Raw genomic sequence first — 23681 nt, 5'->3', positions numbered from 1 at the left:
GTACTCAAGAACTGCGGGACCACAGTCGTTTCCGCTCGAATACAGTATCTGATTGGCTATCTCTTTGCTGTCGGCTAAGAGCCCGCCTCATTCCTCAGTACGAAAACTCCCGGTCGATTGACAGTTATCTAACCCAATTGGATTAAGAGAAAGGAGGCGGCTATCTGACTGGCTGACTGCCCGGCCTCTTGTGCGGGAGACATTCTGACTTAATTTCCGGGAGCTTCGCCCATTGAGCGGTACTTTAGGAAGACTAAGAGGTGTTTAATTAGCTTTGTTGCTGCCCTGTAATTATGTTAGTTTTTGGATTTTCACGTGTGATGTAAGCAGGCCCAATCCTTTGGGACTGTTGCCATTTGAAAACGAATCTTTGAATAACACTGCTGAGTTTAATTCGCTTTGCAAGCATCAGGTTATCCCATGTGGAAGCCTGGTGCCTCTGGAAATTCGATTGTGGCTGATAGACACACAGCTTTTGTAGGCCTGAACGAATAACCCGTGCCCGAATCAGAGTCCTAAGTTACTATATACAAGAAATAGCATATCGAAAAGGAAATGTGGGGATACGTAGTTTTAGATACACAAGTGGCGAGGTTGATATGTATTGCTTCCGTTCCAGGCTGGTCTTTTACGTCAGCCAAAAATTCTCTGTGACGTCACTATTCATAAGGACTTTTAATCTTTTCTGTCCCTCCTATCCTTCTATCTGCTCTTTCTCTAAGACTCCTCCCATTTTCTCTTTAATGGTAAGTTTAAACATTTCAAAAATTCTACTCCTGAAGGACACACTTGGTTATTTCGGATATTGAGTATCACTTCTAGGAAAGTGAGCTAGCATAGGCCAGAAGATTTTGAAGTATTGGTGGAAGTACGTAATTTTTAGCAGAATATTTTCATATGTCCTTAGCAGTGTAAGGTTGATCCCGTACCTAAACTAACCCTTCTTAGTAAATTCTTGATTTGATTTTAGACTCTGAGTCTCAGAACAGTAACACTATCTTGTAGGTTAAAGCTTATGTGTAGGGACCAGCAGATGGCGTAACGGTTTTGTCACCGGACTCCCAAGTAGTCCATAGAGGTTCGAATCCCGGACATGCCCCCACCCTGCTTAATAGCACCCAGGGATGGGGAGGCGGAGGAGGGCGTGTGTGTGTGTGTGTGTGTGTGTGTGTCTGTCTGTCTGTCTGTCTGTGTATCTGTGTGTACGCATGCGTGCCCAGGATCCCGAGAGGAGAATGGAGAAGGGATTGTGGTGTGACCATCCTCTTTGAGAGATGGTTTCTCGCTTTCTGTCTCTCTTGGCTCTGCCTTTCCAGCGAGTGCATGCGCCCTTTACCAAAAAACCTCGCAAAAAAAAAAAAAAAAAGAAAAAGCTTATGTATGAACCAGGTAGTAAGCAATAAATAAATAAATTTTGACAAGTAAATTGTAATGTTTTAACTAATTTTTAAAAGCAACAAAGGAGAGGAAACAGTGAAAATTAGAGTCTAGTCAGTTTTCACCTAGCTATTAAAAATTTTTGAGGAAAAATGCTGAGTATTGTTTGTTTCAAGACATTTTCTTGTATTTACATGCAAGAATCAGTAGTCACAAGTACATTATTGCATCATAACATATTAATAATTTTATAAGTAGACCATAAAAGACTTAATGAAAATAAGGAATTAGAAAACCACTTCCATTTGCATTGTTTTAGCTGAACCATTCAGGTCTCTAGTATTTTTTTGAAATTGGATAGTGAAATAGCTGCCTAATGTTTCATGCAGCAAAAGGCACCTGCCTTCTTTCTGCTCATATTTTCTTTGAAAACTTGTAAGAAATTATGACTTTCCTTTAAATGACAGTCTTAAAAGAGTAGTGACTTCCTTCCTCTCTATATCCTAAATGCAGTTAGTGAATGTTGTAGCTGGTATTTGCTTGTTTGTTTTAAATGTTCCAGACTGTTCAAACATTCACTTGAATGATATTTAATCATAGTTGGCCAGAGTTGATTGCAGTTATAGAAACAGAACCTTCGTTCTTTTAGTTTTATTTTTTTTTAATCCATCCAGATTACTTGAGTTAGTAGGTGTTTACAGGTCCATTTCCTACCGTCATTATTGAAGCAAATGGTTACAATTTTTTAGTCTCTTCCAGTTTATAGAAAATTAGATATGATCTGATGGTTAAAAGTGTGGCAGTATTTCTATTCCATTTGAAGGCTGAGGGTTTGTGTCTGGTCCTTGCATTCAATGTAGATTTTAAGATATTTGACTGGCAGTTAGAAAAGGAAAGGGTAGCTCTTGTACCTGCTGTTTTATAATAGCACTTACCCAAAAAGTGATCTAGAAAAGCAGGATGAGAGCATATCCTGGAGAATAATCTTTTACCTCACAGGGTCTAGCACCAACTGACCTGGTTATTCATTGCTGATAAAAAATTTCAGACATGGGGCCAGCAGGTGGCATGGAGGTTAAGGTGCTGGACTCCCACATGGCTGACTTCAATTTAAGACCTGAACCTGGTGGCTTGACAGTCATGCCAGGTACTTACACATGCATACCCAAAATCCTAGGAGGAGAGTGGAGGAGAAGGTATTGGGGTGTGGCCATCCACCCATGGGGGTGATTTCTCATTTTCACTCGCACTGTCTTTGTGGCAGGCAAATGCAGAAAACTTAAAAAATATAACCATTTCTAGCATCTTCGGTTCTTTTAAAATTGTGTACTCTACTTAAGGCCATATGTAAAGCTTATAGAAATGAACCTAATCAAAGAGGCAAGCACTTGTTGAGAGGGAAGCAGAAGTATATTTTAGTGACAAATAAAATGACTGTTCATTTCATCTGGCGTTTTACTGTGTTGGTGACCTCAGTAATGGCATGATGATATTTCTCTGAGGCTGACTTGAACTCCACCAGATGCTTCTCGTAACTTTTGATGGCTGCTTGAAGCTGTGTTTTCTCCACTGCCCCCAGGATGGCACGGAAGATCATATCTATGCCAAGGCCTAGAACTGCAATTCCAATACTTCCAAGTAGAGAAGCACCGATTTGAGCTAACACAGTGACCAACTTGTTAATTATGCCAGTGGTGACATTGGAGCCCACGAGTTTCACAGCCACTGCACTGGCTGCAGATGTAGCTTCTCCCAGGATGACTGAAATGACCTTTTGCACAATTGCAATTTTCTCTGTTTCCTTTTCCTTTATATCCTGAAGTTTTCTATAAAGGGTTGGCTCTAGTTTCTCTTTTAATGCTTCATCAACCTTTTGCAATTCCATTTGGATTTTCATTATGGCTTGGATGATGATATCACAGTTTTCTTTGATGGTTCCATCTCTTTTCATCTCAATGGAGGCCAGCTTGCACCCCAAGTGCATATTTAGAACCCCTATCAGCTTATTAGTAGCGTGGAAGCTGTCAGATAAGCAATCAAGGAGCTGCTGGTGAAGACGATTTACTTCCTGCCGCCTCCTTGGGTTATCTGGGTAGAGGAAGTCACTCTGAGCCATATTTAAAGTAGAATCTCTGAAAAATAAAATAGTAAGTCTTCACTAAACGTCTTGAAACTTATTTGCTGTCTAGAAAATCTGACAGGGAAATCTTTTACTTCATGCATAACAAATTATTAATAGCAATATGTTACCTAAGGAATTCTTCAAAAAACTCAATAGGCTCTTTGAAACAAATGTTTATATAAAACTTGATGTCAGTGTATGGAAAATATGGGTAATAGAATGCAGCCTGTTGGTGCATAAATTAAGGCATTAGATTTTGTACCAGTTGGAAATCCTAGATAGGAAATAGTCATGTTTATCAAGCATCTGATTATTGATTAATAAACATGATTATTTCTAGGCAGCATTTAATAAGTTTTATTTAAAATAGACCTCAATTTGAAAGGGTTACCTTATGATTACTAGTGCTGTTTCACTACTAACCACATTAAATACACCTACCAGATTGATTTATTTAGTATTTGAGAATTAGTGGTCAGAGCCAGATGGCTTTTAAAGACCTTTGAGTTTACAAGACTTTAAAATAAAATTTTACACTTATATATTTGGTTACCATAATTCAAAATACTCAAACTATATCTTTTTGCCGACAAATTACTTGTTTTCTAAATTAAGGGAAATCCAAAGGCAACACACATATAACATAAGAATCTTGAAAATAATTCCTTGTGATCAGAGTACATATTCAAGACTTTCCGGATTAAAATGTCATGTGAGAAGGTGGGCATCATTCAGGGGACAGTACAATTGATTCTCCATTAACAAAGCTTGTAAATGAAATTATTTAGAATGCTTTATGTTGCATTTTGCCATTACTGAGATAAGCCAGGATTAGTATCAGAAAGAAGGTAATGTCATTTGACAAAAGTATTAAACAATAAGTATAAGAGTATGCCATAAAATGAATAACATAAACCTGATAGGGGACTCTTGTGTTGTTCTTGGCTCACAGCACTATTTAGAGAAAAACAGGCATACTCTTTGGAGTTTATTTGGGCAAAAAGCCTTAAGTTTGAGCCCACTAAAAACTATGTTAATTGGGACCAGCAGGTGGTGTGGTGGTTAAGGCGCTGGACACTCCCATATGGCCGACCAGGGTTTGAGTCCTGAATCTGGTGGCTTGCTTTCTCACCTCCTCTCTCTCTCAGTCTCACCCTCTGTCTCTCTCTGGTCAAACAAAAAATAATAATAATAATAAATGAATGAATACATAAAATAAATAATTATTTTTAAAAAAACTATGTTAATTAATATGCATACCTTGAATAAGCCCCGTAAGTGCCTGGCACTTTTCTTTTTAAATTTATTATTTTTTTTTAATTGCTAAAGGGCGTGTGCATTTACCGGTGAGAGGCAGAAGAGAAAGTAGCCCCCATGGGGAATGGCCCCTCCACAATCCCTTCTCCATCTCTTTCCTGTTGGGATTTTGGGTGTGCACACTTCACATGCCCAGCGTATCTCAAGCTGCTGGGTCCTGGACTTGAACCACGCAATTGGCCAATTGGCCATAGAGGATCCAGCGGCCTCAACCGCCATGCCAGCTCGCCCTGGCACTTTTCTTTTCTTTTCTTTCTTTCTTTCTTTCTTTTTTTTTTTTTTTTAAGAGGGTTTCTTTCGCTATAGGGCGCGTGTGCTTGCCAGACAAACAGAGATAGACAGAGAGACAGAAAGCGAGAAATCACCCCCCAGGGGGGATGGTCACGCTGCAATCCCTTCTCCTCCATTCTCCTCTCGGGATCTTGGGCATGCACGCACATGCTCCCGGTGTGTTTTAAGCCACCAGGTCCGGGACGTGAACCGCGGTCGACTACGTGGGAGTCCGGCGACATAGCCATTACGCTAACTGCTGGTTCCCGACACTTTTATTTTCTATTAAACTCTTGGGGGAGAAATTAAAGAAAATGGAATCCTCTGTCGGGTCATTGGGTAAGTCATGATACATTTTTGCATACAAATACAAAAAATGTGTCATGACTTTTATGACAACTCGGTGTATCCATGTGAAATCTAGTGCATAGTCTTTTTTTTTGGTAAACAACATCCTTATTCATTTGGGTTCTATCTCTTAACACCAGGGTTCTTTGCATATAAGCAACCTCAGAACCATGGGTGGAAGGAATGATGATGATTTTCTGTTAAGAAAGTAAACATGAAAATCCCCTATCCACCAAATTATAAAGATCTAATTTGGAAACGGAAAGAGGAACATTTTTGTAAAATGAATTAGAAATATAAATAACCATTTATGTGGTTAGGCTTAAAAAATGCACTATAACCTCCCTGGTAGAATGGGATTCACTTTTATCCTGGTTCAGATTCAGTACACACACACACACACACACACATATAAATACACAGTAGATGTAAATTTCCACAAAACAGTGCTTAGAAAATGTTCTAATTCAATTTTACTAAAAACAGTTGTCTGTTGAAGGTCTGTTAAATATTTCCCAAACTCACCATGGGTTGTAAGTTGCAGATTGATAAGCACAGATTTCGACTTTCTATTTCTCTTTTTTCTTCTAGGAATTTTCCATTAAACATTTTTTTTTTCCTTTCCTGGTTTTCAGATCTTACGATGAAATGATAATTCCAGTTTCTGACTTCAAATTCAAAAAACAGTCACAAACATCCCTATTCAGATTTAGGTGAGAGGAGTTTTTCTTACCCTGAAAACTGGAAAATATCTACAACAGCTACCCATATGCCTTTAGATGAATGCATAGTTTTCAGAAAAGATTTATGGTTCTATCTACTAGATAAATGAAGATATGAACATTCCTGAATGGGAGGCTGAATACTTCCATGTGGTCAGTTCTTTTTCCTCAACTAACTCATAGTTTTATCACAACTTCACAATTAATCATGATTCAGAAGGCTGAGGGTGAGGAAGTGGATCATAGTACCAAGACCCTGGGGGATGCTGTATCTCTGTCTTTCTCACTCATGGAATAAATAAACTTAAAAAAATATTTTTAAAACTTTTAAAAAAGAATTATTTTATTTATCTTTATTTATTTTACTTTGACCAGAGACAGACAGTGAGTGAGAGAGAGAGGAGGAAGGGGGAGTGTAAAAAAGCAAGCCTCTTGGTTCAGGACTTGAACTGTGGTTAGCCATGTGGGAGTCCAGTGCTCTTAACCACGATGCCACATGCTGGCCCCTAAAAATATATATTATTTTAAATCATGAAATATCTGAAAAATGAATAGGTAAAACTAATTTTTTGAGGAAAAGTAATGATGAGATTCTCCTCTCCCCATATTAAAAGCACTCTAAAAATACAATATTAGATGGTATTGTACAAGTGCCAAGAGTGATGCATTCATGGAACAAAATAGTGCTCAAAGCAGACCCTTGTATCTGTTTTATACAGAATAAATATAGACTCTAAAACCAATAGAAGTTATTATTCCATAAATGCTTCTGGCACTGTGGACTAATCTTTGGAGTTAAATGTTGATAAAATGTTATTGGTATATAATCCACTGATAAAAATAACTAGAAGAAAATGGATAATTTTCAAATGTCTATGGATTAGGGACCAGCAGTTAGCGTAATGGCTATGTCGCTGGACTACCACGTAGTTGACCATGGTTCACATCCCGGACCCGGTGGCTTAAATTCACACTGGGCGCGTGTGCGTTCGTGCCCAAGATCCCGAGAGGAGAACAGAGGAGAAGGGATTGCGGTGTGACCATCCCCCCTGGGGGGCGATTTCTTGCTTTCTGTCTCTTTGTCTCTCTCTGTCTGTCTGGCGAGTGCATGTGCCTTATAGCAAAATCCTCTCCAAAAAAAGAAAAAAAAATGTCTATGGATTAGAGCTTTATAAGCCTAAAATGAGTAGAAAAAAAAATCATATGGAAAAATTTGACTAACAAAGATGACCATATAAAGAGAAATGAAAGCGAGCTGGAAAAAAAAAATGCAAGGAAAAGAAAGTCTTAATTTTTAAGAAAAACAGTAATAGTGTAATAACAACTAAATGAACAAGTAACTCTCAATAGACAATGAAAAAATAAATGCTAGCAAATAAACTGGGAAAGTTTAAGTCTTACCTGGACTCAAAGATACTGCAGGCCAACTGGTGATGTGCTCATTAAGATAGCTGGTTCCCACAGGACCCTCTGTGTGGTTTGAATCCTGGACCCAGCTGCTTGAAAAACCTGTTGGATACGTGTGTGCATGCCCCCAAAATCCCAAGAGAAGAATGGAGGAGATGGGATTACTGTGTGGCCATCCCCCCTGGGGGAGTGCTTTCTCACTTTCTATCTCTGATCAGCAAGCATACATGTCCTATAGCAAAATTAAAAGAGAGAGACGTGACATATTTCAACTATAGATTATTTTTTCATCCCCTTTTCAGTACTCAATCCCTCTCTTTGTACTCACTATACTCTTCTTAGGATATGGATGTCAACCCATAATTTTGTTTCAGTGACAAATCTGAGGGACATCATGATGGTCTCAGAACCAGTTTTCATTTTTAGTGAATAAAGACTTCTGTTTTTTCGGTGTCAATCTTACCTCCCTAGTTCTTTTTTCCTAGAGGTGGAGAGTGGGAAAGGTTCTTCATGCAAATAGATCTTCAGCAGGCCTGTCACCTTACCTGCTCAGGTATGTTTGAGCTTTCAGTACTGATTAAAGGTCCTTGCTATTTCCATCTCTGAAATAAGAAGTGCTAGGGAACTAGGAACAGAAGGAGGAATTGAAGTTGAAACCATCGAATTATGTTTTGGACAGGCCAAGTTTGAAGAGCCTGGTGAAGAAAACAGTTTACTAATTCTCTAAGTATTGAGTCCTTGGAAAAGCCCTCATGTATTTTTATTTTTTATTTTTTTGCTATAGGGCACGTGTGCTCGCCAGAAAGACAGAGACAGAGACACAGAAAGCGAGAAATCACCCCCCCCCAGGGGGGGATGGCCACGCCACAATCCCTTCTCCATTCTCCTCTTGGGATTTTGGGCACGCACGCACACGTGCCCAGCGTGCGTTTAAGCCACCAGGTCCACGACTCTACCCATGGTTGACTACATGGGAGTTCAGCGACATAGTCATTATGGTAACTGCTGGTCCCCCTGATGTATTTTTCTATGTTCTATGCAAAACTGCATCATGAGTGTTCCAATGATCCAGGATTTCCTAGTACTATGTATGAGGCAGTCTGCTAGGCTCTGTAGAGCATACAAAGATGAAAAATACATAGTATGGTCCCTGCTTTTAATTTCTAATCTCTTGGGGAAATGAAGACATAACTATAATGTCAGGTCGAAAGTAATATGCCATCCATACAAGATTATAGGTGTAGTTTATATATTTTAAAAAATAATTACTTAATTTTATTTATTATTATTGTTAAATTTCCTATAGGGTACATGTGCTCACCAGAGAGAGAGTGTGAGAAAGCAAGCCCTTAGGTCCGGGACTCACCTGTGGTCAGCCATGTGAGAGTCCAGCACCATAACCACTGCACCACACGCTGACCCCTGTAATTGATATTTTAACTGTGCAAATTCAAAATTGAAACAAACTATGCTTTTATATATATATATATTTTTTTTTTTTTAAGAGGGATTTTTGCTATAGGGTGTATGTACTCGCCAGAGAGACAGACAGTGAGAAATCACCTCCCCCCCCCGGGGGGAGAGGATAGCCACACTGCAATCCCTTCTCCATTCTCCTCTTGGGATTTTGGGCATGCACGCACATGCGCCTGCTATGAGTTTTTAAGCTGCCATGTCCAGGACTTGAACTAGAGTCGACTATGTGGGAGTCCAGTGATGTTACCCTTATGCCATCTGCTGGTCCCACTTTCACATATTTTGATGCTGTGGTCATCTGGAGACATTTGGTCATCCAGGAAAGGTTCACAATTTGTGTTTTTTCAGATTCATCCTCTTAAGGTACATTCTTGATGACTAAGGAGAGATTAAATACCACAAGATGAACTGTAGTTGGCAAATTGCAGGGTCTCCTGTACTTCTGACTCCTGAATTGATTATTCTCCATTCAGCAAAGTAAAGCCCTCCAATTAATTGGAGTCACTCTTCTTAAAGATGACAGTGGTTACTCAGGGGAGCTACAGTGATGTCTTTATTTATTTATTTATTTTTTGCTGTAGGGCAAGTATGCTCATGAGAGAGAGAGAGAGAGACAGAGACAGAGAGAGAGACAGAGAGAGAATGTGAGAAATCATCCTCCAGAGGAGAATGGCCACACCACAATCCCTTCTCCAACTTTCTCTGTCTGGGATTTTGGATATGCATGCACACAAGCCACGCATGATCCTCAAGCCACCAAGTCTGGGACTTGAACTGTGAAGGCAGCCTTGTGGATCCAGCACCTTAACCTCCTACCTGCTGGCCCACTACAAGTGATGTCTTACTAATAAGACATAGTATTTTTCCTGAGAGGAATTCTGGGCCATGTACTCATCCATCCTCAGCACCCCTCCCATCTTTGTACATTATCAGTGATGACTTGGTGACTTTTTAAAGATAACAGTAAGTACCTAAATGGTTTTAATCTAGCTCTGATGAACTACACCTTCATATGGCAAATTTGAACGTTTACGTCACTTGAGTTATCACATGATGGTGTTTCCTGCCAGTGAAAAAGGGACTGTGATGTAAGCATTCCCATTAGGGGGTTACTTTCTCACCTTCCTTCTCTCTTTCCATTAGAGAAAGCTTTATTGAGAAAGTGACATGTGATGTGTGCTTTGACAGATATATAACATGAGGAAATTGAAAGTGAAAGGTTTGATTGAGCTAAGTATTTCCAAATTTCTGAGGGGTTACATACACTTCTGTATGGAGTTTATGCTGCTATTTGAGTATTTTATTGTGGTGGTCCATGAAATAGGTTCTGAAGAGCCCTTGAAGGGCCTGGTGAAATTCTGGCCAGCAGGCGGAGCTCTTGGTCTCTGGGACTCTTTTCTCTAGGGCTCTTGCTGAAACAGCTGTGCTTTCTTTTGTTCTCCACATTTGGGTTCTAGGTGGGCAGAATCTTATTTCATGAGAGAGTTCTGTTACTAAATCAAACTTTTAAAGCCTGTTAATTGTGATTTCATAAAAATGACAAGGAAACATCTGGAAATGCTTATTATACTGGTGGTCAACTGGCCTTAGGAAATTAAACTGTGGAAACAGGTTAGATTGAGATAGGTGCTTATTTGGACCTAATCTTGTCAATTTTGTTGAATTGAGAAAGATTCAAAATTAAAGAGCATAATATTAATGATTGTATGTAAAAGTTAAGGTTTATTTAGTAACAATCAATATGTTTTCAATTTTTAAGTTGGTTCCTTTCCTAGAAAATTAAAGTCAAATACAACTTTTAGGATATTTTTGTGACTAACAGAAGTATATTGAGTGGTAAGTACTATAGAAATTTAAAGAGAGTGGGCTAGCCAGTGTTGTGACACTTAACGTGGGTGGTTTGAGTCCCAGACCCAGCAGCTTGAAAAACACTCTGGGCATATATATGTGTGTGTCCAAAATCCCGAAAGAAGGGAAAGGTAAAAGAGAAGGGACTGTGATGTAAGCACTCCCATTAGGGGGTTACTTTCTCACCTTCCTTCTCTCTTTTCATTAGAGAAAGCTTTATTGAGCAAGTGACATGTGATGTGTGCTTTGACAGAAATATAACATGAGGAAATTGAAAGTGAAAGGTTTGATTGAGCTAAGTATTTCCAAATATAATCATTAGCACTAATATATAAACTTTTTAAAATAGAGAAGGAAAAACTCCTGTAAACCCATAATCTTAACTATTTTTTGTTATTCCTTTCCAAAATTTATTTACATGCATAAGTATCTTTGCAAAGTTTAAATAATAGTTTAAATAAAATTCATCTTTTATTAATTCATTTGAACGTTTTCCTCATCTCTAGTTTTATAAACATTTAATGTAATAACTGATTGTATAGGCTCTTAAAATATAACTTATTATCATAGGTTACATATACTATTCCATATCTTTACCATATTTTTAAAAATCCCTAGTTGTTTCACTGTCACCTATAGTAATCTAATGAGTATTTTGATACACGTAGCTTTTTCCTCCATCATCTGGATGATTAATCGTTTGTTTAAAGAGTTAAAACAATCACATAATTAATGGCAATTATATTTTTATTACTTTTTATATGTATTGCAAATTGCATTCCAAAAGCTTTACACTGCCACCAAAACCAATTTTTTTCTTTTTAATTTGCTAGAGGATGTGTGCATTTTACAGAGGGAGGCCAACAAGAAAGCCCCCCCCCCCCATGCGGAATGGTTATACTACAATCCCCTCTCCAGTTTTCTTCTCAGGATTTTTGGGTATGCATACACACACAGCTGGTGTGGTTTTCCAGCTACCTGGTCTGGGACTCAAATTGCATGATCAGCCTGTGGAATCCAGCTGCCTCAACCACCATGCTGGGAACTGACCCCCTAATAAACTTTTACATCACGACACTCAGGTCTGTATCAAAGTCAAAGCTGTTCCTGTTTAATATTGTTGATTTGGAAAATATAAGGTTACATTTAAAAAGGAAGAGTTTTTGATTTTTTTGAAATATGGAAATCACTAACGATGTATGATCTGAAATTTGCTTCCAAGTAATTTGGAAGGGAACGTAGGGAAGCATAATGGGGGAAATAAGGTTGATTTTGTTTTGATCATTTTTAAAGCTGCATTATAGATGCATCAGGGTTTATTATATTATTGTTGTCACTTCTGTGTATGTTTGAACCTTTTCCATAATAACAATCAAAAAAGAAAGAAAACACAACTCTGTTCGAGTGTCTGATGTTATTCATTAGTACTCTAAAAGTTTTACATTTCTACCTGCTGTCACTTTTTCTTACTGTCCAAACTGGGTCCTCCTATCATGCATATTTTGCTTATTTGGGAATGTGGAAAGAGGGATAGGAAAAGTTAGAAGCCTTTCTGGAGAAAATAACTAGTTGTGAGCCTTCTTTATCAATCAAAATCATGGCCTTTAATTAAGAAAACAACAGCAAAAAGAAAAAAATGGATCAGAATATGATAACACTTTCTAATATAATATGAATTCTTTTAAAGAATATTTCTGGTTAGAACGTAGAATATCAAAATCATCCATCAGTATTTATCAATACTCATTTGTGAAGCTTCTGTTATATGCCCTGAGGTATTTGGGAAAAAATAAAATAGATAATATTTCTTGCTCTTAAAATAACAGCAAATGCCCAGTAATACTTAAATATAACTTACAGAAGAGTATAAGTATTGCACATGAACTGTTCCTAGACTCCATATTCTTAGACAGATAGATAACTATCTAATAATGTTTACAACCCATACAAAGAAATGCTACCGTCACAGAAGCAGTACATTCACACAGTTGCCATTTCGCTTGTAATCCTTTCTGAAACTGATGCTCTACTGTTTTTCCTCCTTTGACTTAATCAGTCTTTGAAGCTGTTAATTTCTTCCTTCTTTAGGATTTTTAGAGAAATAATCACAAAGAACATGCTATAAACTCCTCTTATAATAAAGCCATTTTATTACTTTTTATTTGTGTCTAGGATTCAAGACTGATAAGTGATTTCAAATTCCCTTTATAAAATATAGAGAAACAGTATTATGCCAGTATTAATAGAAATGTCTGTATTGCTTACCGTGCTGTGTGTCTGCGTTCTGCAGTCCCTGCAGTTGGTTAGGGGTATTGTTGAAGTGCCTTTTCATCTGGTGTCATCTGGGTTTTTCTGGTGGAATGTGATGACTTTCAGCCTTTGCTAGTCTCTGCTGGGTCCCTCTGCCTGTCTGGTTTATAGGCTATTTCTGAATGGCTCAGTTCTTAGAATTATTTCATTTCCTATATTAATATAAACTTACTTTTTTGTTTTATTTTGTTTTGTTTTGTTTTTAATTTGCCTGAAGGAGGATGTACTCATCAGAGACGAACAGAGAGGAAGAGAAAGAAAGCATCCCCAATGGGACGTGGTCATGCTGTAGTCCATTCTCCATTTCTCCATCCTGTCAGGATTTGGGGGGTACACACACACACACACACACACACACACACACACACGTGTCCAATGTGTGTTTCAAGCCACTGGACTTTGAACCTAGTAGTTGTATTTTGTTTCTGAAGAGAATATAGTTGAGGAGTACTTCTAAATCCACTTGTTCTAGGGATTCTCTTCTGTTTCCTCTCTTGTTAAGTTTCCTCCTTACATAACCACCTCTTTCTTACCACATCATAGCCTAATGGAGTTGCCATAATTGAGGTATGAATAGTAGCAGCACAAAGGAGCTTGACACATTGTACTAGTCTTTTTTTTTTTTTTTTTTTATAAAATTGTGCTTTCTCCCTCTCCCTCCATCTGGTTCTTGGTGAAATTGTTTGTAAAAACTAGAAGCAATACCGACTTTATTCGAAGCCCCCTAGATAATGAACTCAAACTTCTTAAATCTTTCTTGACTGAGTCAATATTGGCATCACATCAATGGTCTTGATTTAGTAGGACTTCAGAACCTTAAGCAAGAGATAAATTTTCTTAGAATAGGGCTTGTAGTCTGGGTGACGGCAGGAGAAGGTTGGTTTGGCAAGTTTGACTGTTAGATTGAATGTGGTGGTGAATGAGTGAAAAATGAATGGTTCCTCCAAAATCAGAGTATTTTGTTTTCCCTTTCATTCTAAACTCGCTAATTCATTTTCATAAAAAGCTCTACTCAAAAATACTATGCATAGATATCCAAATTGTTTTGCACCAAAATAAACTTGGGGTTTAATTCCATTGTTTCACAAATGTTGTGAAGTCCCCTTGTAATAGTTTCAACAGCTCACCAGTAATTATGAATATTGCATTAAAAAAATACCTAAAACCAACCAATTTTAAATCTTTAGCCTCCTTTTTAAATTTTTTATCCTTTTAAAAAAACTTTGTTGGAGGGCATGTGGTCTTGTAGGGGCGAGGGGCGGGGAGATGAGAAAGTAAGAAAGCAACCCCCAAGGGAATGGTGATGTAACGATCTCTTCTCCTTTCCTCCTCCATTTGGGATTTTGGGTATGCATACACATGAACCCAGCATGATTTTTTTGTTTTGTTTTATTTTGTTTTGAGGGGTTTTTGCTATAGGGTGCGTGCACTTGCCAGAATGACAGAGAGAGACAGAAAGTGAGAAATCACCCCCCGGGGGCATGGCCATGCCACAATCCCTTCTCCTCCATTCTCTCTGGATCTTGGGCACGCACGCACATGTGCCTAGCATGAGGATGATCTTCTCCATCATGTCTTAATTTTCCCAAACCAACTTTTCACATACCTTTTAAGAGTAGTTACAACAATTCCTTGTCTACTTTTCTCAGCTTTCCCTAGTGATCACATCTTGCGAATATGTGGTATGATATCACATTCAGAATATTTATTATAATCCACCAGTCTGTTTTGGATTTACTTGTACTCATTTGTGTATGTATTAAGTTAATACAATTCTGTTACTTGTGTAAGTTTGTTTCTACCACAATATTCTTGCCAGGGTCCAGCCTCAGCAGGGGTGGGTTGACTCGTCAGAGGCGGTGCAGGTGAACAGAAGACAAAGGCCTCGGTGCCTTTTTCATGCACGTCCTTAACTGGACACCCCTCAGAGATCGCTCTCTGAAGAGTGACAACTGCTAGGAATCATCGTGCGTTTTTATTGAAAATGTGATACATGCAAGTAAACGGGAGAGGGGCTATGGGAGAGGGGCTACATGTTTCAATGATCAGTTCATAAAGTGTAACAATAGAGAACATAGATTCTATTTAGGGTTGGATTAAGGGTGGGTCTAGTGCAGTTCTGCAATTGTTCGTTTGATGTAGGTGGGTCTTCATGGAATGCAGTTTCAGGAAAGTGACTCCAGCAAGCAGAGATGATTATCAGCTGATGCAGCGCAGCAGCCATCTTGTGATTACCAGGAATGGTGCTGAGAAAAGAAAATCTCAAGTATAGATATTAGTTCTTATGGATCTTAATAAAGAATGATACTTATATAGTTTTATAGGGATCTAAAACTTGATTTAAGGAATCCTAATATATTTATCTATTTCACTTCATGAGGGTGGGGGTGTCCTGGGCCAGTTTCGGCCTAATCCTATTTTAGGTAAAGAAAAGATTATCTTTAAGTTTATGTTAAATGTATCTTGAAGGGCCTTCCAAAGGTCAAGATTATTTCTGCCTAGATAGAACTTCAGTCCACCCTCTATTGTGACCACAGAGATAAAGCATTTTAATTAACAGTAGGTGATCAGGGCTGAGGGGAGTGGTCGAAGAACTTATGGGAAAATCTCATCACATACTCAAGAGAGCTATGTAATTTTTTATAGTATATCAGGGAGTCAGAGGGGGGTTGCTTCCCAGCAAGGCTACCACAGTTTTCTGGAGCAAATAGCAAGCAGCCTTGCCAACATGCTAATTCGACCTAAGTCTTATTCCTAGGTCGGGGGGCGGGGGTGCGGGGTACACAGCAGCGGCCTTGCCAATGTGCTGGCCTGACCTAAGAGGTAAAGGTAAAAAGCTCAACACAGATCCTGGGGCCCTACTGGGTTGGACTCCTCCATGTTCTAATACCACAAAGATTCCTAGATACATATCTTTTGTCATAGGCGTGTTTTGCTAATATTTTCCCTCAGGCTGTGGGTTGTCTTCATAGTCACTTCAGGACATCTTTGCAGAAGGAAAGTTTTTTTTTGTTGTTGTTGTTTTTTTGTTTTTTTTTTTTTGAGGTTTTTGCTATAGGATGCGTGCACTCGCCAGAAAGACAGAGAGACAGAAAGCGAGAAACCACCCCCCCAGGGGGGATGGTCACGCTGCAATCCCTTCTCCTCCAGTCTCCTCTCGGGATCTTGGGTACGCATACACATGCACCCGGCGTGAATTTAAGCCACCAGGTCCAGGACTCGAACCGTGGTCCTGTCACTGGAAGTCTAATGACATAGCCAGTATGCTAACTGCTGGTCCCAGAACAAAATTTTTTAATCTTGGTTAAATCTATTTTTGTCACCTTTTTTAGCAGTTGTGTGTCATACCTGTATTTTCTTTTAAGGGTTTTATGGTTTTATATTTATGTCTGTGTTTGTGTTTCATTTTTTTACTTTAGAATTTTGTATTATTTTGAACTTAAAATATAAATTGAGACATGTTTTCTCATATTTATACATAATTATTTCATGGAGAAGGTATTATACATTATAAATTAAACTCGCAAAAAATTATCAGTTTCCTATTGCTGATTTCTACTGATTAGAATTACATTTCATATTTTGAGCCAGCCATGTGGCCTGGTGTGTAAGGGAGCTGGACCCCACATGGCAGATGATGCTATTTGAATCCCAGCCCCTGGCAGCTTGACAAAACACACCAGGCACTTGTGTGGGCATGCCCCAAATCCCAACAGGATGGAGAAATAGAGAAAGTTATTGCCGTGATCCTGCTCCACCGGGGGGGGGGGTGCTTTCTCCCTCTTCCTTCTCTCTCTCTATCTCTTTGCTAGCACTCTGCCAGAACAACCAACCGACCAACCAACCAACGAAAAAGTACAATCGATATTTATGTGTTGATGTTGTATGTGCTAGACTTACAGTTCTAAGTTTTTGTGTAGATTATTTGTCCAGGATTTTTAATTGTGTTCAGTAGGAAAGATTGAATGCTGCGTGCTTACTCTATTTTAACCAGAACAAGAGCTCCTGTATGTTATTTTTAAGGCTTTATATAATCTTTTCCACGACATTGAGTGGTTATTGATGGTAGTGTCCTTGACCATCATTTCATATTTCAGCATGCACAGTATGTGATATGTGGTATATAAATTCAGAAATATACTCTTTTTTTTTTTGTTCTTAGAAGTTTTTGCTATCAGGCGCGTGTGGTCGCCAGAAAGACAGGGAGAGAGAGAGAGGCAGAAAGCAAGAAATCATCCCCAGGGGGGATGGCCACGCCGCAATCCCTTCTCCTCTATTCTTCTCTTAGGATCTTGGGCAGGCATGCACATGCACCTGGTGTTAGTTTAAGCCACCAGGTCTGGGACTCAAACTGTGGTCTACTAAATGGGAGTCCAGCAACATATCCATTATGCCATCTGCTGGTCTCAAAATATACTCTCTTTATGTTATTTTTATTAAATTTGTGTTAAAATATTTTTATTATTTTATCTTATTTTACTTTATTCCTACTTTAAAGCTTTTGTAGTTATCCTGCAGTCGATGGAGTTATTCTCACATTTAGACTATATTTCAAGTCTCTTTATGGTTGCCAAATCCATTTTATTTTTCATTTTGAATACTACTTTGCTTTGTAGGACTGAAACTTCTTTGTTGGAAAAATGTCATCAGAGTCAGAAAAGGATAAAGAGAGGCTGGTTCAAGTGGCCAAAAGATTTTTCTTTCACATGCGAGATCTTGCTTCCTCCACAAACATGTTTACTGAATTGTTTAATCGCAATATGAATACTCAGATCCTCTTGATGGCTATGAAAGATGATAGTAACATTAGGGATTTCTTTGAACAAATGCTCAAAATTTTTAAGGAGATGCAATCTGAAATGGAAGCAAAGCACAACGCAATGCAAAAAGAGCCGTTATATTCCAAAGTTGCAGCAGCTACGTGCTTTATGGCCGAGAAGATTACCAATGCAAAGGAACTGCAGCATTCAGCTAAAGAAGTGCTCAAACATATCCACATGCCAGTCATTGCCTCTGTGCTGAATAGTGGTAATATCCTTGGGAATTTGGAATCCTATCTTTCACTCTTGATGAAATTCCCAATCATGAATCTTCGATTAAGTGACTTCTACAGAGAAGACACCAAAGAGCGATCAGATGCCACTACATCTGAGAAAACTATGAGTCCAGGTTCTTCTGAACCCACTGTAACAGACACCTTGAAAAAGTTGCAGGATGCACTGAAAACTGAGAATGCCAAGAATCCCATAGCATCTGCAGCAGATCAGTTGGAACAAGTCGTTAAGACTATGGAACCAATCTTAGAGATCCTCCAAAAAACCATAAAGGCTATGGAAACTGATGTTTCTGTGTTTAAGAAAACCACTGACAAGTAGGGGTGCAACAGAAGTGTGAAAAGCAATTCAAATCCTATGTTTTTTTTTTTCTTTTAAATAATACTTCGTAAGAGCCTTTAATGCTAGACATAGGGTATGTTAGAACGTAAGTTCAGAGTGTAGTCATCTGGCAAACCATTGATCTGTAGTTTCGCTTTATTAAAATAAAAAGAAATAATTAAAGCCTGCTTGAAATGGCAGTTACTAAGAAGAATATGTTATGGAAAAGGTACTATTATTGTACATTTGAAAATGTTTATAATATTTAATCATAAAGCATGATTAAAATAATCTTGCTAACTTCCACTTTTAGCAATCTTATTTCCAGTTAGTACAATGTGAAGCCCAGGTAAATGTAAAGAGTACCGTTAGAAAATCTGTCAGTGATGACTGTCCGGCCTGGGAAACATAGTGAACAGCATTTTTGTCACTTAGTGCCTTGACAGTGATGAGCCATCACTATTTTTTTAAACTATTATTTTATTTAAATTTATTTATTATTATTATTATTTTCCAGTTTGATCAGAGAGAGACAGAGAAAGAGAGAGAGGGAAAGTGAGAAAGGAAGCCACCAGGTCCAGGACTTGAACTGCGGTCGGCCATGTGGGAGTCCAGCACTTTTACCACCATGCCACCTGCCAGCCCCCCTAGCCATCACTATTTTTGATGTGATTTATCCAGAAGTAAGAACATTGAATGAAAAATAATAGAATTTTCTTGTTTATATGAAAAAGACCACAGCTGATAATTTATTCTCATTTATTTACTGGTGTGGTCTTGTGATTAGGTTATAGCAGAGGTTGAAAAGTGAAGGTAGTCTAATCTTTTCACAAAAAAAGGCTTTTTTTTTTTCACTTGCTGAAGTAGGATTCCCGAGATGAGCTTATATATAGGAAGAAGAGTTAGGAAAGCCCATGTACTTCCCAGAAGTCTTCAACTCTCATGCATTGTAAACATTGCACTTGAAATTACTGTTTCACAGGAACTTTGTTGAAGATAAGAAAAGATAATAATAACAACTCCAAACTAAGGCTATCATTGTAATTATCACTGTCATTTAAAATGGGGATAAACAGTAATATCTTTGGAAAATGTTGTGGAGAGAGGCAAATGAATTTTGGCCATTTCTGGAGCTCAGAGGTCCTAGAAAAAGGATGAATTTTGATACATTCAGTCTGTTTTCTCATCGCATTACAGTTAAATCCTTGCTTGTTGGCCATAAGTATCTATTAATAACCATCTTATTTTGAGGTGGACCTTGAGCTGATTCATTGGTTAGTCTCTTCTTAAAAAGAAAAAAAAAACGAAACAGAAAATATATGTGAGTGAGAGGAGTGAAACAGGACTCTTCACTTTTTCTGGAATTATATGTGTCAGGGTTTCACCATCCTCCTCTTGGTTGTAGGATTGTACAGAAGGATGTTGCAACAGTTGGAGGGATTCACATGGAAATGGACAGGATAAGGAGCAGGAAAATTCTTGGGACAACAATCTTTCTGAGAACTGGCTGCAAGAATGACTGGTATAGTTGAAAGGAAGTCCTCACCAGATATCAGTGGGAATAGCTTAGAGTAACCCCTTGATATTAGAGATGGGTGGTGCCCACTTAAATAAAAGTGAGTGGTATTTAGGTACCAGTGGCTCTTGTGAGGCAGGCCATCAGTCACAGGGCCTTTTTCCACACATTTCCCCACCCCTGAGTGCCTCCAGTTTGCCCACCTTCACCACCTATGCTGCTGCTATTATACTTCCTATCAGATGGCAATATTAGGGAAATGCTACTTGTATTATTTATGTATTTAATTTAAGAGAAATTTTGCTATAGACATGTGTGCTTGCTGGAGAGGCAGAGACAGAAAAAGTGAGAAATAACCCCCCCACACACACACAGGAAGGTTGGCCACACTGCAATCCCTTCTCCTCCTGGGATTTTGGGTACATATGCACAGCACCTGGCATGAGTTTTAAGCCTCTGGGCTTAAAATATGGTTGGCCATGTGGGAGTCCAGTGCCTTAACCACCACACCACCTACTGGCTCGGAGGGGAAAGCTACTTTGGTTTTAGGTTCATCTTATTTCTCTGAAATTCTTCATATTTTGGAGAACAAAGTAGAGTAGATTCAAACTTGTTTCTGTGATATACCTAATTTCATCCCTCCTTTGAGACCATGAGCCCAGTATGGCGTAACAGGATGAAGCATAGTGGGGAAGAAAAGTAAACTTTCATCAAAGAAAACACATTATTATTTACTATAGAAAATGAAAGGAAGTCCTTTAATACTTGTAATGGCTTCCCCTCCCCCCATTTAATTAATGGCCACTGCTCACCACATCTTGTTATAGCTGAAAGTACTTAGTTCAATAACTGTCTATTGAATTTTACCAAATCAAGAACTAGTTTTTTCAGTGTAAATCAATTTGATTCAGATAATTAGGCTACTCAGTCTAAGAATCCTCATTCCGCAAGAAAATAAAATTCTACTGAAATTTCCCTGCACTGCATTTTTATAAAGGAACAGTAAATAGAGAACTTCAGGACAATAAGATACATATGTTAGGACACTGTATTATAAGAAAAATAAAATGTTAAATGGGTCCAGAGTATTTTTGAAAACACAGCAGTTAGGTGACAGATGTGCACTTTGTTAGTCCTGTTAGTCTCAAAATCCCTGTTTGAAGAATGATGATATGAATGAAGAATGTCAGTTGATCACTGACAGGTGATTTTGTGTCACTAATTCCCCATTCAGTTTCTTTGATCATGACACAGGCCCTTCAAGAAGTCCTGTGAGAGTAGATGAACTGATTACCACCTTTACTCTTTCTTATCCAAATCTTTTTGATCTAAGAAGCATGGACTTCCAGAATTGAAAGTTGTTAACTTGCCTTCATCTATACTCCATTCGGCCTAATACCAGGGTTACTAGGGGTTTTGGAGATCAGCTCAAATAATCCCCCATGTCCCCACCTAAACTGTGTACTACTACCTGAGGGAAGAGTGGGGGAACATTTCTAGCTGTGAAATTTGATAGTTTATACTTTGCATCTCATAATTTACACGTAATGGAGTATACTCCATTCGGCCTAATACCAGGGTTACTAGGGGTTTTGGAGATCAGCTCAAATAATCCCCCATGTCCCCACCTAAACTGTGTACTACTACCTGAGGGAAGAGTGGGGGAACATTTCTAGCTGTGAAATTTGATAGTTTATACTTCTTTGCATCTCATAATTTACATGTAATGGAGGAGAAGGGATTGCGGTGTGACCATCCCCCCTGGGGGGTGATTTCTCGCTTTCTGTCTCTATGTCTCTGTCTGGCAAGCGCACATGCCCCATAGTGAAAATCTCTCCAAAAAAGAAAAAAAAGCTTTAAAAATAACCAGGCAATATGTTTTTTAAAGATGTAGTAGACACAATGATCTATTATACAATATATACTGCACACGGTGGAGTTTGGGCTGGTCCCTGTGAGATGAGGGGAGAGGAAAGAGGCTCAGGGTGGGAAAGGATCTGTGTCTAGATCCACAGATGAAATGTGTCATGTAGGAAAGAACTGCTGGGGTGAGAACTTCATGTGCTCATCATTGCCCCCAATCCCTGACTGAAAGCAGGTGTGGGGAGGTGAGGAATGAGGGGGTGGGGGCAGGTGGTGAGAGGGTAAAACGCACACAGAACACAGCGCTCATCATCTGCAGAAGAGTAAGGCAACGTTCTCCATGGAAAAGGGCTTTGGAGGAGTCCGTGGCTGTTCATTTTTTCAACAGAAAACTGGAGTGCACTGCAGGAGAGTTGTGGAGGGCGAGGTGTGAGAAGTGGAGGAGGCCCTGGAGCCTTTCAAGAGGTGGGTACCAGCGGCAGTCGTGGATGCAGTGTCCCTGGTCGTCCACAGCAGCTGGTAAGGCCAGAAAGGCGCAGGAGAGAGGGGTATGGCGGTACAACTCTGGCAGTGTTGGGCCGGGGAGTCGGGGGCTCGTTTGCTCCGCGAAGGAGTGAAATGTATGTTTTTCCTTTGAAGTAAGAGCTCCTACGCGTCCTGGTTTAGAATGTCTCCTTGGGCCAGGCCAGTGTCCACGGTCTGGGGCCAGAGCTGGTGGGGAGAAGGGCAGAGCCAAGAGACTTTGGGAGAGGAGAGTCAGCCGGGCAGAGACCCTTTTTGTTGGGACACAGTCACAGAACCGGGGAGGGGCTGAGCGGGGCCTATTGCAGCTGTGGGGCGCCTTTCCTGTGGGAGCCTGGCAGGATATGGATTGGGGAGCGGTTGCATTTTCAGGGCCTCCTGCCTCAGTTGCCTTACAAGTTCTTCTTGACCAGGTGGGTCTTGTAATGCTTGGTGCGGTGGTCATTTCTTATGAAGCGCTTCTGACACTGGGTGTATTAGACGTGTTTGTCCCCTGTGTGGGTGCAGGCATGCCACTGAGCTCATTCCTCCTGGTGCACCCCTTTCTGCCGAAGAACCAGTGGCAGAGGAAGGGCCGCTGGCCGGCAGCAGGGACGTCTAGCCCAAAGTCTTGCGGAAGGCAGGGATGTGGCACACGTGCCTCTTGCCTTGCTCTCCGGACCTCTTCTCGGATTCTTGCAGTTGGGACACGCGCAAGCCATGTGGCGCCGCTTCTCCACCTGCTGGGTCTCTCCAGCCAGGGCCTGCTCCATCTGCAGCTGGATCTGGGTGGAACTCAGCCCGCTGATGGTCGGGTTGTTCCCTGAAACGTTCTGCGCTGTCACTTTGCCATTCCCACCCCCCCCACACACACACACACCACCCGTGATGGTGACGGCACACCCTGGACCTGGCCGCCGCTGATGTTGGTGGGCTGAGTAGCCTGGGCAGCCGCGGCCAGCTGGGTTGCATTCAGGCTGGTGAAGCTCCCTGTGGGAGCGATCTTTGGCAGCGCCGGCACTTTCCTGAGAATTGCAGCTGAGTGCTTTTTGCTGGTAGTAGTCAAATGTGGAATACGGGGCTCAGGGCTGCTGCAGGTGGTGCTAGAGGTGGTTACAGCTGTTGCCGGAGTGGTGGTCGAATTCGACTTTGGGACAGGAGCTGGCTTGATGGGGACAGGCTTGTGACTGGGTGGGGGAGGGGGAATGGCTTTTGTCGTCGCCGAGAGA

General features: G+C 39.8%; 2 protein-coding genes and 1 pseudogene across 6 annotated transcripts; 1 reads left to right on the top strand and 2 right to left on the bottom strand.

Annotated features, from left to right (window-relative positions):
- Positions 1 to 15: 15 nt before the first annotated feature.
- On the top strand, positions 16 to 19112 carry CUNH12orf60 (chromosome unknown C12orf60 homolog). 5 transcript variants are annotated; one of them, XM_006169954.3, is made up of 4 exons: positions 670 to 746; positions 6070 to 6147; positions 8049 to 8116; positions 17814 to 19112. In XM_006169954.3, the coding sequence occupies exon 4, from the start codon at positions 17838 to 17840 to the stop codon at positions 18570 to 18572; it is 735 nt and encodes a 244-aa protein (XP_006170016.1). In that variant the 5' UTR covers positions 670 to 746; positions 6070 to 6147; positions 8049 to 8116; positions 17814 to 17837; the 3' UTR covers positions 18573 to 19112. The 5 variants fall into 5 exon arrangements, with proteins under 5 accessions (XP_006170021.1, XP_006170016.1, XP_006170019.1 ...); XM_006169957.3 differs by lacking the exon at positions 8049 to 8116; XM_027768859.1 differs by lacking the exon at positions 6070 to 6147 and having other exon boundaries at positions 673 to 746.
- On the bottom strand, positions 2563 to 3495 carry SMCO3 (single-pass membrane protein with coiled-coil domains 3). Its single transcript, XM_027768860.1, has one exon. The coding sequence runs from the start codon at positions 3491 to 3493 to the stop codon at positions 2816 to 2818; it is 678 nt and encodes a 225-aa protein (XP_027624661.1). The 5' UTR covers positions 3494 to 3495; the 3' UTR covers positions 2563 to 2815.
- A 3030-nt stretch (positions 19113 to 22142) lies between the features above and the next one.
- Positions 22143 to 23681, bottom strand: part of LOC102498514 (transcription factor Sp2-like) — a 3182-nt pseudogene continuing 1643 nt past the window's right edge.

Source organism: Tupaia chinensis, unplaced genomic scaffold (assembly GCF_000334495.1).
Source record: "Tupaia chinensis unplaced genomic scaffold, TupChi_1.0 Scaffold147869_1, whole genome shotgun sequence".
NCBI lineage: Eukaryota > Metazoa > Chordata > Mammalia > Scandentia > Tupaiidae > Tupaia > Tupaia belangeri.
The sequence above is the reverse complement of the archived record's forward strand: the minus strand, read 5'-3'. Positions and strand labels throughout refer to the sequence as shown.

Excerpts from the sequence above, each read along its gene's own strand:
- SMCO3 (XM_027768860.1), bottom strand. The coding sequence starts at position 3,493 with ATGGCTCAGAGTGACTTCCTCTACCCAGATAACCCAAGGAGGCGGCAG.
- CUNH12orf60 (XM_006169959.3), top strand. The coding sequence starts at position 17,838 with ATGTCATCAGAGTCAGAAAAGGATAAAGAGAGGCTGGTTCAAGTGGCC.